At 59.5% G+C, this 14,941-nt stretch overlaps 2 protein-coding genes across 3 annotated transcripts; one reads left to right on the top strand and one right to left on the bottom strand.

Moving 5' to 3' along the window:
- Positions 1–7,132: 7,132 nt before the first annotated feature.
- On the top strand, positions 7,133–9,494 carry RASL10A (RAS like family 10 member A). 2 transcript variants are annotated; one of them, XM_080650374.1, is made up of 3 exons: positions 7,133–7,493; positions 8,242–8,366; positions 8,604–9,494. In XM_080650374.1, exons 1-3 carry the CDS (start codon positions 7,275–7,277, stop codon positions 8,869–8,871), a joined length of 612 nt encoding a protein of 203 aa, XP_080506500.1. In that variant the 5' UTR covers positions 7,133–7,274; the 3' UTR covers positions 8,872–9,494. The 2 variants fall into 2 exon arrangements, with proteins under 2 accessions (XP_080506500.1, XP_080506501.1); XM_080650375.1 differs by having other exon boundaries at positions 8,275–8,366; positions 8,604–9,231.
- On the bottom strand, positions 9,373–14,897 carry GAS2L1 (growth arrest specific 2 like 1). The gene is made up of 6 exons (XM_080650373.1): positions 14,757–14,897; positions 13,139–13,796; positions 11,719–11,826; positions 11,523–11,619; positions 11,265–11,436; positions 9,373–10,705 (listed from the first exon to the last, which is right to left on the bottom strand). The coding sequence occupies exons 2-6, from the start codon at positions 13,775–13,777 to the stop codon at positions 9,670–9,672; spliced, it is 2,052 nt and encodes a 683-aa protein (XP_080506499.1). The 5' UTR covers positions 13,778–13,796; positions 14,757–14,897; the 3' UTR covers positions 9,373–9,669.
- Between the last annotated feature and the right edge of the window lie 44 nt (positions 14,898–14,941).

The raw sequence follows: 14,941 nt of genomic DNA, 5'->3' as shown, positions 1-14,941 counted from the left end.
GAGGTCTCCTTCCCACCCTTCCCTCGTTCTTGGTTTCCCTCCCTAGAGGCAGCGGGTTCTTCTGGGACTGTTCTGTGCATGTATGAAAGCAAATCCACGGGTTATTTATAAACAAGTGGTAGCACACTCCAGGCACTACCTGCGCTGCTCTTCTTACCTAACTGTACCAATGGACCCACTTCAGTACGCCCTGTGTGGACGGCTGCCGTTAGCCAGTGCCAGCTGGTAGGCATTCAGGCTGTTTCCACTGCCGCCGGTCTCAGCAATGGTGCACTGAACATCTTCCTACAGACATCCTTGTTTGAGCTGCGAGTCTAGCCCCAGAGTTACTGGGCCAGAGCGTGTAAGCATTTTACATTTTACATTTTAGTTCTTGTTTTGCAGAGGTAATTCACTTACATGGCTTAAAGGATAGAAGTGAAATCTTTTTCTCTTTTCCTCCCCAAAGAAATCAGTGTTACCTTCCAAAGAGATTCAGTGATGTCTAACATGGTTTCCCCCCGTTTTTATACACAAGTGCTCGCATGGAATACACCCGTTCGGCACCTTGTATCTGGGAGACTTTTCCATTATCAGTCCATCACAGAGAGTCCTAATGCCTTTTTATAACAGTTGATGCTTTCCAGTGAGTGGAGGTACCACCATGAACCAGTGCCCCCGAGATGTCTGTTGTGTCTACAGTGTTGCTAGTACAAGTGATACTGTAAAGAATGGTCACTTTCATTCTGCAGTCAGTTCCTGCGATGGAAATTGCTAGGTCAGAGGTCGGCTCACTTGGAATTTTGATAGCTGTTGCTAAACACTCTCCAGCTTACGTTCCCACAGCCAGCAATGAGATAGATGCCTGTCCCCGTGTCCTCACAAACTCAGCGTATTGATATGTGCCCAACTGGCGGGGAAAAAGTGTTATCATTCTTATTGATTTTAGAGAAAGAAGGGAGAGAAAGAAACACATTGATCTGTGGTTCCACTTATTGATGTATTCATTGGTTGGTTCTTGTATGTGCCCTGAGTGGGAATCAAACCCACAGCCTTGAGGTATTGGGAACACGCTCTAACCAACTGAGCTACATGGCCAGGGCTCATTTGTATGTTTCTGAGCCATTTGTATATCCTTTCCTATGAGCTATCTGATTTTTTAAAATGTATTTCATTGATTTTTTACAGAGAGGAAGGGAGAGGGATAGAAACATTGATGAGAAACATCGTTCAGCTGCCTCCTGCACACCCCCCACTGGGGATGTGCCCGCAACCAAGGTACCTGCCCTTGACCGGAATCGAACCCGGGGACCCTTCAGTCTGCAGGTCGACACTCTATCCACTGAGCCAAACCGGCTAGGGCCCTATGAGCTATCTTTATATTTTTGCCCATTTCTCTTTTGTTAATCCTTACCCGAGTATTTTTTTCCTCCATTGATTTTTAGAGAGTGGAAGGGTGAGGAAGAGACACACAGAGGGAGAAACATCATGTGAGAGAGACTCATCGATTGGTTGCCTCCCGCATGCCCCCCGACCCGGGCTGCAGATCAAGTCTGCAACTTAGGTATGTGCCCTTGACCAGAATCGAACCTGGGACCCTTCATATTTTTTTAAGATATGTTTTTACTGATTTTTTTTTTTTTTTTTTTTTTTTTTTTTTTTTTGAGAAACAGAGAAGGGAGAGGGAGAGAGGAAAACATCAATGAGAGAGAAACATCGATTGGCTGCCTCCGCACACCCCCTATGTGGGATCAAGCCTGCAACCCCTGCATGTGCCCTGAGTGGGAATCGACCTCTTGGTGCAGGAGATGGCATGGAACCACCTGAGCCACACTGCAGGGCTTGCCCATCTTTCTATGTGGTTATTGGTCCTTTTCTTCCTGCTTTGTCATTATTTCTCTCCACTTTGTTATTGCTTTTCACCTTTCCTTGCTGAAATTATTTCTTATGTAATCTTTTAATTTCTTCTTTCCATACTTACCTGATCTTAGTTTTTGCATTTTGATGCTCTTCCATCTGGGCTTTAAGTTAGGGATGAGGTAGGGATCCAACTTCCTCTTTTCCCAGATGGTTACCCAGTTGTCTTCACACCATTTACTGAATAATTCATCTTATCCCCACAGCTCTGAAATGCCATTTTATCATATACTCAATTTCCATATATGAGTGTTTTTGTGGCTTCTGCTCTGTACCGCTGCATTTTTTTATTTTTTATTTTTGGTTAATCCTCACCCAAGGATACTTTTTCCATTGATTTTTAGAGAGAGTGAAAAAGAGGGAGGGAAGGAGGGAAAGAAAAACATCCATGTGAGAGAGACACACGTCAATTGGTATCTCCCACACATGCCTCGACCGGGGCCAGGATTGAACCAACTACCCCAGGTATGTGCCTTTGACTGGGAATCGAACCTGGGACCCTTTTGGTCCTTAATTTCAAGGAGTACTGGTCAGGTATTTTGTAGACTATCAATCCCTCCATTGGGTTTGTCTGATGTTTTTCTCAGGGTGAGACTGGTATTAGGAGTTTTTAAGATCAAAGTGGTGGCCTTTGCATCGTAGCCTCTCACCGCCCGTTAGCCTGGATCACGTGGCTAAGGTGGTGTTTGCAGCTTTCTCGACTGAGAAGGGACTTTCTCCCCCGTCTGTGCTCTGCTCTTCGGGAGCAAGTCACTAAGTGCAGCCTACACTCGGGAAGGAGCGTGGGGGCAGGGCGCACTGCACAAACCACTCGGAATTCTTCTGTAAGGAGATGTGTTTCTGCACCATCCTTCTTTATTAAATCGATTCTGTTCCTTTGGAGGCATACATACCTATTTTATAATTTGGGTTCAATCCAAAACCACATTGTTTTGTTGCTTGAACTGTTCCGGCTTTGGCCATTGGGAGCTCTTCCAGGTGAACGGTGCCCCTTTGATGGCCACCGTGACTTTGTTTCTTTTGCAACATCCACCAGATGCTCCAGGCTCATCTTACATTTGTCCTGCCCCAACCCTGGAGTCAGCCATTTCCCCAAGGAGCCGGGTTCATGTATTAGTGAGTGCCATTAGAAACCAAGATCTGGCCCTAGCCGGTTTGGCTCAGTGGATAGTGTGTTGGCCTGCGGACCAGAGTGTCCCGGGTTTGATTCCGGTCAAGGGCACGTATCTTGGTTGCAAGCTCCTCCCTGGTCAGGGCTCATGCAGGAGGCAACTGATCCATGTGTTTCTCTCACATTGATGTTTCTCTCTGTCTCTCCCTCTCTCTTCCACTCCCCGTAAAAATCAATGGAAACATATCCTCAGATGAGGATTAACAAACAACAACAAATCTGGGTGCCAAGCGTGGTGGTTGCTCCTAGGGTGGCACCGCTGGGCCCTCTGAGCTGGCAGGCCAGGAGATGTCTGTGTGCATCCTTACCCAGGTCTCCACTGCTTTGTGACAAGTAATTATTTGTGTATAAAAATGAAGTTGATTTATATGTACAAATTTTGCCCCCTCCAGCCTAACTAAATTGTCTTGTTTTTCTCTTTGTATCATCTCATTTCATCCCACAACAATTCTATGAAGTTAAGACCATTATTGTCGCCTTTATAGAGAAGGAAACTGAGCCTTAGAGAGTGTACGTAACTTGCACAGACGATACATCCCTGGAGGAGCTTTTAAACGCTGGCGGTCTCACTTCAGAGGCCTGGAAGCCCTGTCTGTCCTGTGTCCTGCTGGCCTTCAGGAGGCTGATTAGCTATACTCAGTGGGCAGGGCATTATCCTGGGGTACCAGGACCCACTAGGTGCCAGGCATCTGTGTGGTAAGGGTACCCTCTCATTCAGGGCCCAGGGAGATGAGTTACTGCGGGGACAAGCGGTATGAGCTGTAATTCATGGTCAGGAGAGACCACAATGAATGGTCAGTGAAGAGGATTCCAGAGCAAATAGCCCCGGGAGCTGGATGCAGGTCAGGGAAGGGCTGGAATGAGGCTTCTGGGATGAGGGCTGGGACTTGGGCTTCTCAGAAAGTCAGGCCCAGCGGCCCAAGGTCCAGGTTCCAGTGCCTGTGCTCCACTTTCCTGCTGGACAGTGTTGGGCAAATCACTGCATCCCTCTGAGCCTCGCTGAGCACGTAGCTGTGGGGCAGGGCTTTGCCCATCACAGGTCCTTCACAGCCCTGGCCAGTGTGGCTCAGTGGATAGAGCGTCGGCCTGCGGACCAAAGGGTCCTGGGTTCAATCTGGTCAAGGGCATGTACCTTGGTTGCAGGCTCCTCCCCGGCCCCGGCCCTAGTCAGGGCGCATGCAGGAGGCAACCAATCAATGTGTTTCTCTCACATCGATGTTTCTCTCTGTCTTCCCCTCTCTCTTCCACTCTCTCTAAACATCAATGGAAAAAAATATCCTTGGGTGAGGATTAAAAAACAACGGGCCCTTCATAAACAGGAGCTGCTGCTAGTGATGTTGTTGTAAGGCAGGGGTCCTCAAACTTTTTAAACGGGGCCAGTTCACTGTCCCTCAGACCGTTGGAGGGCCGCACTATAGTTTAAAAAAAAAAAACTATGAGCCGAAACCGGTTTGACTCAGTGGATAGAGCGTCGGCCTGCGGACTGAAGGGTCCTGGGTTCGATTCCAGTCAAGGGCATGTACCTTGGTTGCGGGCACATCCCCAGTGGGAGGTGTGCAGGAGGCAGCTGATCGATGTTTCTCTCATCGATGTTTCTAACTCTCTGTCCCTCTCCCTTCCTCTCTGTAAAATATCAATAAAATATATTTTTTTAAAAAAAAAACAACTATGAACAAATTCCTATGCGCACTGCAGGCCTGGGACAAGTCAGCTGCTAAGCAGGACAGGCAGCGGCACCCAGCGGGCCGGATAAGTGTCCTCGGCGGGCCGCAGTTTGAGGACCCCTGCTGTAAGGGCTTCCTCGGGAATGTGTCCCCTTGCCGAGTCTGCAGGACTTCATGGCAGCTTTAGGACATCCCCTGTCCAGTGTCCTCCGTCATTCCAAAACCATGTACTGGGAAACCACACGGACCTACAGATGCCCCCCCCCACCCCCTCCCATCCCCGGCTCTGTGACTGCTCCGGAAGAAGCCCTGGCCCTGCCCAAGAAGGCCCTCTGTCAGAAAGTGAAGCTACAGAGGTTCCCCAGGACTCCCAGGCCTGGCTCCCAAGGGTGGGCAGAGGCAAGAAGAGAGGGTGGGCCAAGCCGGGGAGGGGGTCCCGCTGAGGGCCTTAAGGAAGACCAGCTTGACGTCAGCTCCACACCCTGCTGAGTGCCAGCAGGGAAGGGGGCGTAGTGTATTTGCTCACCGCCTTGTTGCCCTAAGGAAAGGAGGTGGCTCTCAGAACCCAGAAGCCTGGGAAGTCAGAGTGAGAGGGAAAATCACGGCAGGAAAGGAAGAGGAAGCCAGGAGTCCCCACTCACTGGACTTGAAGACCTAGGACAATGGCCAAAGGTGCCACAAGTCTGGCTCTGAGCTCCCGAGCAGCTGAGAAGAGTGAAAACAGACCCAGGTCCCTCATCCAGGTGGAGGGCAAGAACACACCGGTGGTCAGAAACACCCTCTGGCTGCCACCCGCTGCCCCTGAGGAGGTGCCCTCCCCACTTCAGGGTTAGCTCCTCCTCCTTCCTCTCCTTTTCCCAGCTGAGGTGTGCCTGTTTGTATTCTTACAGCCCCTGGACCCCATGTGTTCTAAAACCTTCTACGAAAGGACATTTCTTGTCATTGTTGTTAGTCCTCCCCTGACAGTGTGTTGGCAGTGAGGGTATTTTTTCCACTGATTTTTAGAGAGTGAAAGGGCTAGAGAGGGAGGGAGAGAGAGAAAGGACATCCATGTGAGACACATTAATAGATTACCTCCTGCACGAGCCCCCACGGGGTGAACCTGCAACCCCGGTAACATGCCCTTGACCAGGAATGGAACCCGCAACCCTTCGGTGCAGGGGCCGATGCTCTAACCACTGAGCTACCGGCCAGACCATAACGTAGGGCTTTTCTCTCTCTCTTTTAAAAATCCATCTCAGCATCCTGGCGAGCAGTAAGTGAAACGCTTGGTCAGTGCGGAGACAGAAAAGTCTGCATTTCCCCCAGTGCCTGGGCATCTCTGGTCAGGGATGGGGGAGCCCCCCCTGCAGGAAGGAGGCAGGCAGAGGAGAGGGGAGCTGGCACACCCAGACGTCCCAAGCCTGCGGGGAAGGAACTTCTCCCCAGCTCCAGGGCGGAGGGAGGGAGGACTTGGGTTTTGAGGACTACAGGTGCAGACCAGGCAGAAAGGGCCTCAGCAGTGCGGAGGTGGTGCCAACCACTTTCTAATTCTTAGACCGTGTTGGGATGGGGTTGGGGCTGAGCTGCTGGGACCTGGCGGGTACTGGGCTCAGCACCCTCTGTTCGCCCCTCCCTCCACGATTGCCAGTTGACATTGTGTGGTGCTGACCATTTCCTCCCGTGGGCAGAAGAAGGTGGGAGGGCTCCTCAGAGGAGACCACACGGCTGGTCAGGGGTCAGCCACTGCCCCCCAACTTCAGAGTCCAGGTTGCGGCTGTAGGTGCAGGGATCACTTACGTAATAGTTTAGTAAAGGGCCCGGAGAAGGTTCTGGAGAAGTGATGGATGCGGAGAAGAGAGCAGCGCAGTGCGTGACTCGCCCAAGGTCACACGGCTGGGGCTGGATCCGACCCAGGGCGGGCGGCGTTTGGAGCGGCTTCGGGGAGCGGGGTACGGAGCAGCGGACGCGGGCGGGAAGGGCTTCTGGAGCCGGTGAGAGCAGCGCGGGGCGCGGAGGGGTTGGTTCCTCCTCGGGCTCCCTGCGCCCCAGTCACCTTCCCGCGACCCTTCCCGGGAGAGGCGCCCGGGCGAGTAGGGGGAGTGGGAGGGGCGCAGGCGGTTACCTCATCCGCTCGCTCGCGCCGCCGGGTGAGGCGGCGACTCCGGTGCCGGAGGGAGAGAAGGACGGAGGGAGCGAGGCGCCCAGAGGCAGCACGGCCCCCGCGCCCCGCTCCGCGGCGGGAACCTCGCGGCGAGGAAGCCGGGCTCAGTGCCCCGCGCTCCGGCGGCGCTCCAGTCGCGCTGCGGGCGGAGGCGGTGTCTGCGCGCGGCGCGTCGGGTCCGTGCTTCCCGAGCTTCGGCGCCCGTCCGCCTGCTCGGCTGTCTGTCCGCCCTCCCGCCGCCAGCTCCGTCCTCCGGCCTGGCCTCCCCGGGCCCCGGGTGCTCCGGGGGGCGACGAGGAGCGCGGTGGGGTCCGGGCGCCTCGGGCAGGGCGCGCGGGGCGCACACAGCGGCGCCGGCCCATGAGGCGCCCCACGCGGGGCGCGGCAGCGCGCGCCGGCCATGGGGGGCAGCCTGCGGGTGGCCGTGCTGGGAGCCCCGGGCGTGGGCAAGACGGCCATCATCCGCCAGTTCCTGTTCGGGGACTACCCCGAGTGCCACCAGCCCACCGACGGGCCTTGCCTCTACCGGCCGGCGGTGCTGCTCGACGGCGCCGTCTACGACCTGAGCATCCGCGACGGGGACGGCGCTGGACCCGCTCAGAGACCCGGAGGCCTGGAGGTAGCGGCCGGAGGGCGTGACAGTGTGTGTGGGGGGTGGGGGTGGGGGGGTGTCTGGCTCAGTGGTGGTGGAGCATCGAGTGTTCAGGGCCGGGAACAGAGCCGCAGAGGGAGAGTTGGCGCCAGACACAGGGGCGCACTTTCGGGGAGGGGGTGCCATTCTCTGCTCCCTCATGTCTGTGACCTGGAGCAAAGACTCGTGTAGGAATTTGTGAAAAGTCCAGAGCAGACTTTGAGTCCTTGGAGCGGGGAAGAGGCAGGAGCAGGCAGGGTTCCCAGGAGGGAGGGTGGCCTTTGGGCTGAACCTACAGGGTGAGTGGAGTTTTTAGGAAAAGAAGTGGCAAAAGCAGCCCAGGTGGAAATGAGAGCAGGTGTCAGGCCCGGAGGCCTAACCGTTCACAGCTGCCCACGCCAGGCCACGTGCTGGGCAATTCGTTTTAGGGGCAGGAAAAGGAGCCTCATTGGGCCGGGCCTCATGGGAGGGAGGCGCCTGACCCGAGTTAAACGCTGGAAGGAAGAGACTGGAGGGGAGGCGGAGGGGAGACGTGGGGTGAGGGAGGGCTGGGGGCCGACCAGCTTCAAGCAGGTTTGAAAAGCGTTACCCTGGTGGCCAGAGGGACAGTCAGGTCCAGGGCTCACAGAGAAGCCTGAGCGTGAACTGTGGGTGTAGTGTCAAGACCCCCCCGCAGAAGGTCAGGGCACAGGAGAGGGGGAAACGGGCCCCGGCCAACCCCGGCCTCCCGCCCCAGGAGTGGCCGGACCCTAAGGACTGGAGCTTGCAGGACATGGACGCCTTCGTGCTGGTCTACGACATCTGCAGCCCCGACAGCTTCGACTACGTGAAGGCCCTGCGGCAGCGAATCGCGGAGACCAGGTGAGGGCGCGGCTGGCTGCGGCGGGGGGAGGGGAGGGGGGAAGAAGGGGGCGAGCTTTTGCCCGTCTGGCCTGGCCTTTGTCCTTGCATGGAAGGTCTTTGGCCCACACGGGTCTGGTGTTTGCTTGGGGGTTTCTGGCCGCAGGAGAGGGTGCTCCTGAGTGTATGCCCCCACTGGGGGAATTCTCTAGCGTGGGGTCCCCAGCACCGCCGCCCTCATGACTATCTGGCCCCCAGGCCGGCAGGCGCACCGGAGGCGCCCATCCTCGTGGTAGGCAACAAGCGGGACCGGCAGCGGCTGCGCTTTGGGCCTAGGCGTGCACTGGCCGCCCTGGTGCGCAGGGGCTGGCGCTGCGGCTACCTCGAGTGCTCAGCCAAGTACAACTGGCACGTGCTGCGTCTCTTCCGCGAGCTGCTCCGCTGCACCTTGGTGCGCGCGCGGCCCGCTCACCCAGCCCTGCGCCTGCAGGGGGCGCTGCACCCCGCACACTGCAGCCTCATGTGACCAAATTGGACCGCGAAGCTGCTGGGGGAGCCGGACAGTTTGACTGGAACAACCAGGGGCCTGGATTGGATGAGCTGGCCCAACTTCTTTCGGATTGGACAGGACAGTCTCCTCCCTGATTGGATGAGGAGAGCTCCCACCCAGTTTCCTGGGTGACAGGCCTTTCTTTGAATTTCATTGGGCCCAGCCAGGCCCCAAGCCTCATCAGACAAGATCAGTACTTTCTGGGGTATCATTGAGGCACGAGCCCAAGGAACTTGACTATGAATCTGATTGGAAGCTCGCAGACTGCTCCTGGAGCCTCATTGGACCAAGTCTTAAGCCACACCTCCCAGGAGATAATAAAGAGGGAAACGTCTCAAGTGCACCTGGCATTTCTGGCATGTGCAGGGTTGTCGTCCGTCTAGAAACCTGAGTGGCCAGGCTTTGCCCCCTGAGTGAACTTCAGAATCCCAACATGTAATGAGGGTGTGACGGCCCCAAGGATGAGACAGACAGACACAAGGGGCTGGAACGAAACTTTACTGTCAGGCTCTGCAGGGCCGCAGGACCCTGTCAGGAGGGTCCTCGCTGGGCTCCTCTAAGGCATTCAATAATATTAGTAATTAAATAGCGATGCTCATCCCCCAATCGGAATGTACAACAGAGGTCCCATTGTGCCATGTGAGGGGTCTGGTCCCATGAGGTCTGGTACCCGAGAGGTGCGGGGGATGGGGTGTTCCCTGATGCAGAGGGGTTAAGGCCACAAAGGAAAAGGAAGAGGAGGAACGGGGGCCTGGAGGCAGCTGGGCTGGTCCGTCACATCCAGGAATCCGGCTCCACCCTTGGGCTGACCGAGTGCAGGGCATGCCAGGCCCCGGGCACCGTGGGTTCAGACGGGCGGCGGGGGCCCCGAGGCGTGGGAATTCGTGAGGGTTTCCCGTCTGGCTGTGTGTCCATCCGGCCCCGTGCCCAGGTCCTTGGGGGCTCAGGGCCAGCCAGGTGACTCCCAGATGCAGCCGGCTGCCCCCTGACACCAGGGCAGGGGCTGCCTTCATCGGAAGAGCTGGACAGGGCTGGACCCCGGCACCCGGGCAGCCCATTGGCCATCCGGCCAGAGTCCCCTGGTTGGCCACACTTGCCACCCAGGACACTGAGGGACGAAGAGGAGGAGCTGGAGGAGCAGTAGGCTGAGTCAGGGCCTGGAGCGTCCGGGGCCCGAGCCGGGTCAGGGGCTGGTCCAGTGGGGGTTCCACCAGCAGTAGCCTCAAGGGCCCGGGCGTTGGCCAGGAACTCCTCTTCCAGGCGCCGGAACAGTTGCTGTTCATGCTGTGGGTCAAGCTGCAAGGGGGTGCGGAAGACGCTGGCAGGCGTGGTGCCCAACTCTGGACTAGGGCTGGCGACCCGGGGAGGCCGGGGGGCTGCAGGGCTGCGGGCACGGGGCGTGTGGGGACTGCTCCTGCCTGAGCCCCCACTGGCCCTACCCCGTGGCACCCAAGAGTGCTGCCCGTCTCGGTCCCTACGCACAAGCAATACAGCCTGCTCCTCGCGGCTCTGGCTCCGGGCCCGCCGGGCAGGGCTGGGGGTTGACAGCTGGGCTCTCCTGCCTCCTGGGGCCTCCTGGAGCCGCCCCCGATCTAGCTGGTCTCGGGACTGGCTGCGAGGGACGGGGGGTCGTCTCGGGGAGGCTGGGGTGCCTGTGGTCAGCCGCCGGCTGGGCCGCTCCCTCCGGGCTCCAGTGCCCGAGTCATCACTTCGGGCACCAAGGGGGCCGCTCTGGGCTGAGGAGGCTGAAGAGTCGCTGTCCCCAGAGTAGCGTCGGGAGCGGGGATGGGGGGGCAGCTGATCCCGGGCCCTGGGGCAGGGGAGCAAGAGAGATGGGGCATCATGGAAAAAGGACTGGCGAGCAGGAAGGGTAGGGACAGGAAGGAAGAAGCACATCTGGTGGTAGGAGGCGGGGAAGACACCTGTGGTGCTGCGCGGGGTGGGGGTGGGGGTTGCTGGGGGCTCGTGTCTGTCCTGGGGACTCCCAGGGAGAAGTGAGAGGCTCTGCAGCGGCTTCCTGCAGCCAGGGTTCCCCTCCCCCTCCCCCAACCCCAACCCCAAGGCAGAGGAAGAAGCAAAGCCTCCAGGACCCCAAACTCCAGCCCTCCAGTTTCCTGGGGCAGGCCAGAGGGAAGCAGGGTTGGTTGAACTGGCTGCCACCAGCCTCAGGGCCCGCCCCAGCTGTGTTGTTAGTTTGGTTGGGTTGCCATGGAGACGGGAAGCTAGGCCTGCCCCCACCCACGGGAACTATTCCCAGGGTGTGAGTCACTCCGGAGCACAGGCTCCTTCATCATCCAGGCCAGGGCCGACGCTCCCACCCCCATCCCCACCTTCTAGACCTCTCGCCGGCATGTCCTCCTGCCTCTCACCTGAGTGGGGTCTCAGGCCCCTCCTTGGAGCTTCGTAAGCTCACGGGTGTCACCTCTGGCCGGGAGCCTCGCCGCTCACCCCCTGGGGCTGGGCTGCCAGCTCGGGGGCTGGGAGTGGGTGACACCCTCTGCGGGGAGAACGTTTGGGTCCTCAGCTGGGGTGGGCGGTGCGCTGCAGGGGGGGAGACAGGTGGCATGTGAGGGGTGGAGCCACAGAGCGGAGCCCCCTGCCCGCCTGCCCCGGCCCAGGGCACCTGCCTGTGGAGGAGCAGCGGCAAGGGTCATGCTTGTCCAGGTAGTGCTCCAGCGTGTCCCAGCCACCACCCACGCGGACCATCACGTGGCTCCTCAGCACCTGTGGGAGCCCGCCAAGGGCAGGGCAGGTCACAGCCCGTCCCTGGGGCCCCGGCGCCCACCCCTGGGGCTGCTCCTGTGGGCAGCCCCTCGCTCTCACCCGCACGAAGATGAGCAGGCTGGAGTCTCCGACGCGGTACTTGCCCTCGGAGACCTTGATCATGGGAAACTGGTCTGGGCAGGTGCAGTGGCCCAGGATCTCCCTCACCTGCGGCCAGAGAGCAGAGGCTGGGGATCAGGGGTGACGTCCCTCCTCCCGGAGCCTGATGTCCGTCACTCCAGGGTCAGGAGGAAGGAAGTCCTTCCGGGGGAAGCTCCCAGGGACTCTGTGGCCCCAGACGTAGTGCAGCCTCTGCACTTGACCTTTCACCAGCTCCCCTTCCCCTTGAGCTGTCGGGCGTCAAGGAGATAACCAGATGGTGGGGCTGTGGTCAGGCCAGGACTTGGGACCCCAGCGAGGCACATCCCCAAAGCCCCTAAGCCTGGGGGGAGCCCCGGAGCCATCCTCACTCCCCCTTCACCCACTGCACAGACATGAAGACCGAGGCCCAGAGGGAGGCCGGGTCCCGGGAGGAGGCAGGTTACAGGACTTGGCACTGAGGCAGGGATACCACAGACACAGCAACATGCACACACAGGCCACCCGCACGGTGAGCAGACATCTACGCACATGTCCCTCCAGGCCCTGAGCTGCCAGGCTGGCTATGTGGGCGGCCCCGCCTGCCTCCCTGCCCACAGCAGAGCTGGAGGAAATGAGCAGGTGGAGCCTTGGGTGACCCTGGCCCAGGACAGGGGTGGGGTGGCAGCCTCTGCCCACGCCATCCGGCTGTTGCCCTCCAGAACTGGCACATCGTAGCCCCAACCCCTTGATAAGAAGGCAACTCTGGGCCTGGCTGCGGGGGTGTGAGGGACACCTAGGTCCTGGGAGGAGAGGGAGCTGGGGGCATGGTCTGGCCCTCCTAGGCTCAAGTAGAACTAACTCTGCAGCTCCCCGCAGCAGCTGTGGGCTTGGCTTCCCAGATGAATGATGTGGGAAGGGCCCCGGGGAGTGGGAGGGGCCAGCGGAGCCCCTGGGAGCTTCCCTAGGCACCACCGAGCACCTACTGCACTGTGTGCCGGGCACCTCGTCCAGGGCCACGTGTCACAGGCACCCACTTCACATTGAACAACATGGATGCAACTGCCTAGCCCTTGAGTGAGGGCACAGAGAAGGGGCTCAGATCATGTGGCCCCTGGATGAAGGCACACCCAGCCCTTGTTAGCACGTGAAGGAAGGAGGGCACCCAGGCCATGGGGCTCAGATTTTATCCCAGGTCAGCGGGGGCTCAGGACCTCGCCCAAGACCTCTCCCTCTGTAGGTCTGCTCATCTTGGTGCGAGGTATACATTTAGTGCTCAATATATGCACCCTTTCCCCGGGACAGGCTGTCCTGCAGAGGTTCGGGGACCAGTTGTGGGCACCGGCTCTGCTGTCTGGTCCTGGTCCAGTGCAGGGTCAGGGTATAGCAGGACGGGACTCACCAGCTCGTCGAGGTTGCGCAGGTCCATGGGCGTCATGCGGGGCCCTCGGGTGGGAGCCCCTGGTGCAGCAGCAGTTTCGGGGGTGCCCTCCTCATCCTCCGCCGTCGGGGCGTGGGGGGCCGAGGGTGCAGCGCGCAGCTCCTGCTCAATCTCCTGCTCGAACTGCACGAGGCGAGGGGCCAGCAGGCCGAGGCGGGCCCCGCGCCGTGCCACCTCCAGCAGGCAGAGCACCACGCTCTTCTCGTTCTTGCGCAGCACCAGGTCCTCGGTCTCGAACATGAGCACCTCGGGCACACCCAGCTCCGCCCGGCACCAGCCGATGAAGGTGGCCACGTTGTCTCGGGCCATGAAGGAGCCCGGCGCCACGCTGTGAGCCTGGAAGGCCACACCTCGGGCAGGACGGGCAGCAGCCAAAGTGCGGGCAGCCTCAGTGACAGCGTTGGCATGTTGGCACAGAGTGGTGCCTGTGGCCAGTCCCATCAGGAAGCCATCACCCCCACCGGGCAGACCCAGGCTGTACAAGGCATTGAGCCACTCGGCCAAGTCCTCCTTCATGGCCTCCACATAGGCCTCGCTCGAGCGGAACGGCCTCACACTCTTGGCTGCCGAGCCTGCAATGCTCGCCACTGGGTCTGCCATGCCCAGGCCAGCAGAGTCACTGTGGGCAGGGACACAGACCGGGATTGCTGTGAGGATGCGGCACGTACTCAACATATCCTAAGCCACCGACCACCTGTATCCACCTGCCATTTCAGGCCAAATGCCTGCGTTTGAACCCTAGCTGTGAGAAGTATCTCTGGACCTCAGTTTCCTCATCAGTGAAATGGGCACAATAATAGCACCTCCCTCCTCAGACCTAAGGGGGTCATTTTTACAAATGATTTCGTGTCCGTAAGTGTTTGCTGTTTGGCTCTTGGGGGGTGGGGAGTGGGTTGGGGGACCTGGTTGAGTCCTCCCTCATGGGCAGGGAGGCACCCATCCTTACCGCCCTATGTGATAGGGTTAGAGCCGTGCCCGAGAGAGAGGACCCCACAGCCGCAGACACACAGTGGACAGGAGAGGAGCCCAGGCCCTGACTCGGCAGGGTTCGCCCCACTGCTGGGGGAGCTGCCCACACCACACCTCCTCCTCTGGGAAGGTCCGGGGCCTCCCTCAGCCCCTTCCCGGAGGACTGTGTCGTTTTAACAAGGGCCCAGCAGTAACTGCAACCTCACTGCGGTGGCCAGGCTGAGCGGGCTGCTGTGATAATGATCTCCATTTTACAGATAAGGAAACTGAGGCGCAGAGAGGCCGAGGAGGGTGGTGGAGACGGAGACGGAGACGGAGACGGAGCCGGAGCCCAGGCCCGGGGCACCGAGTTGCTGATCCCAAGCGAGACCAGGCAGCCCGCGGGCCAGGCCCCGCCTCCGAGGAGCCTCCCCAGCGCCCGGTGCCTCCGGTCAGCCCTCTGGCTGGGACTCTGCCTCCAGCCGGCTGATCTGTCCTTCCAGACGTCGGCCCAGAGAGGGTGCGGGGCTGCCCAAGGTCACACAGCCCCGGGGAGAGGAGGCTGCCGCCGCCCGGTTCCCCATCAGTGCGCACCGGCAGGGCAGGGGTTGCTGGGGGTCCCCGCGCTCACCTGGCTCATCCCGCGGCCTCGGGGAGCATCGCCCCGGCGGGGGCCGGAGCCGGGCCGGGCCACCGCAGAGAGGCGCCGCCCGAGCCCCAGCGATCCGGTCCGGTCCCGCCGCTGCCGCCCCGGAGCCCGTCTGGCCCCGCCTCCCTGGAATTCGGATCCGGCCTGGAGGGGGCGGGTGGGGCCGC

This window comes from Plecotus auritus (assembly GCF_963455305.1).
Source record: "Plecotus auritus genome assembly, chromosome: 13".
In the NCBI taxonomy this organism is placed as follows: domain Eukaryota; kingdom Metazoa; phylum Chordata; class Mammalia; order Chiroptera; family Vespertilionidae; genus Plecotus; species Plecotus auritus.
This window is presented reverse-complemented; position numbering and strand designations above follow the sequence as displayed.

What these genes read in the sequence shown, in the direction of transcription:
- RASL10A (XM_080650374.1), top strand. Translation starts at nt 7,275, where the DNA reads ATGGGGGGCAGCCTGCGGGTGGCCGTGCTGGGAGCCCCGGGCGTGGGC. An exon ending in AGAGACCCGGAGGCCTGGAG is followed by an intron (nt 7,494 to 8,241) that starts GTAGCGGCCGGA and finishes CTCCCGCCCCAG; the next exon opens with GAGTGGCCGGACCCTAAGGA. An exon ending in CAGCGAATCGCGGAGACCAG is followed by an intron (nt 8,367 to 8,603) that starts GTGAGGGCGCGG and finishes TCTGGCCCCCAG; the next exon opens with GCCGGCAGGCGCACCGGAGG.
- GAS2L1 (XM_080650373.1), bottom strand. Translation starts at nt 13,777, where the DNA reads ATGGCAGACCCAGTGGCGAGCATTGCAGGCTCGGCAGCCAAGAGTGTG. An exon ending in TGCGCAACCTCGACGAGCTG is followed by an intron (nt 11,827 to 13,138) that starts GTGAGTCCCGTC and finishes CTCTGGCCGCAG; the next exon opens with GTGAGGGAGATCCTGGGCCA. An exon ending in GCCTGCTCATCTTCGTGCGG is followed by an intron (nt 11,620 to 11,718) that starts GTGAGAGCGAGG and finishes GGGCTCCCACAG; the next exon opens with GTGCTGAGGAGCCACGTGAT.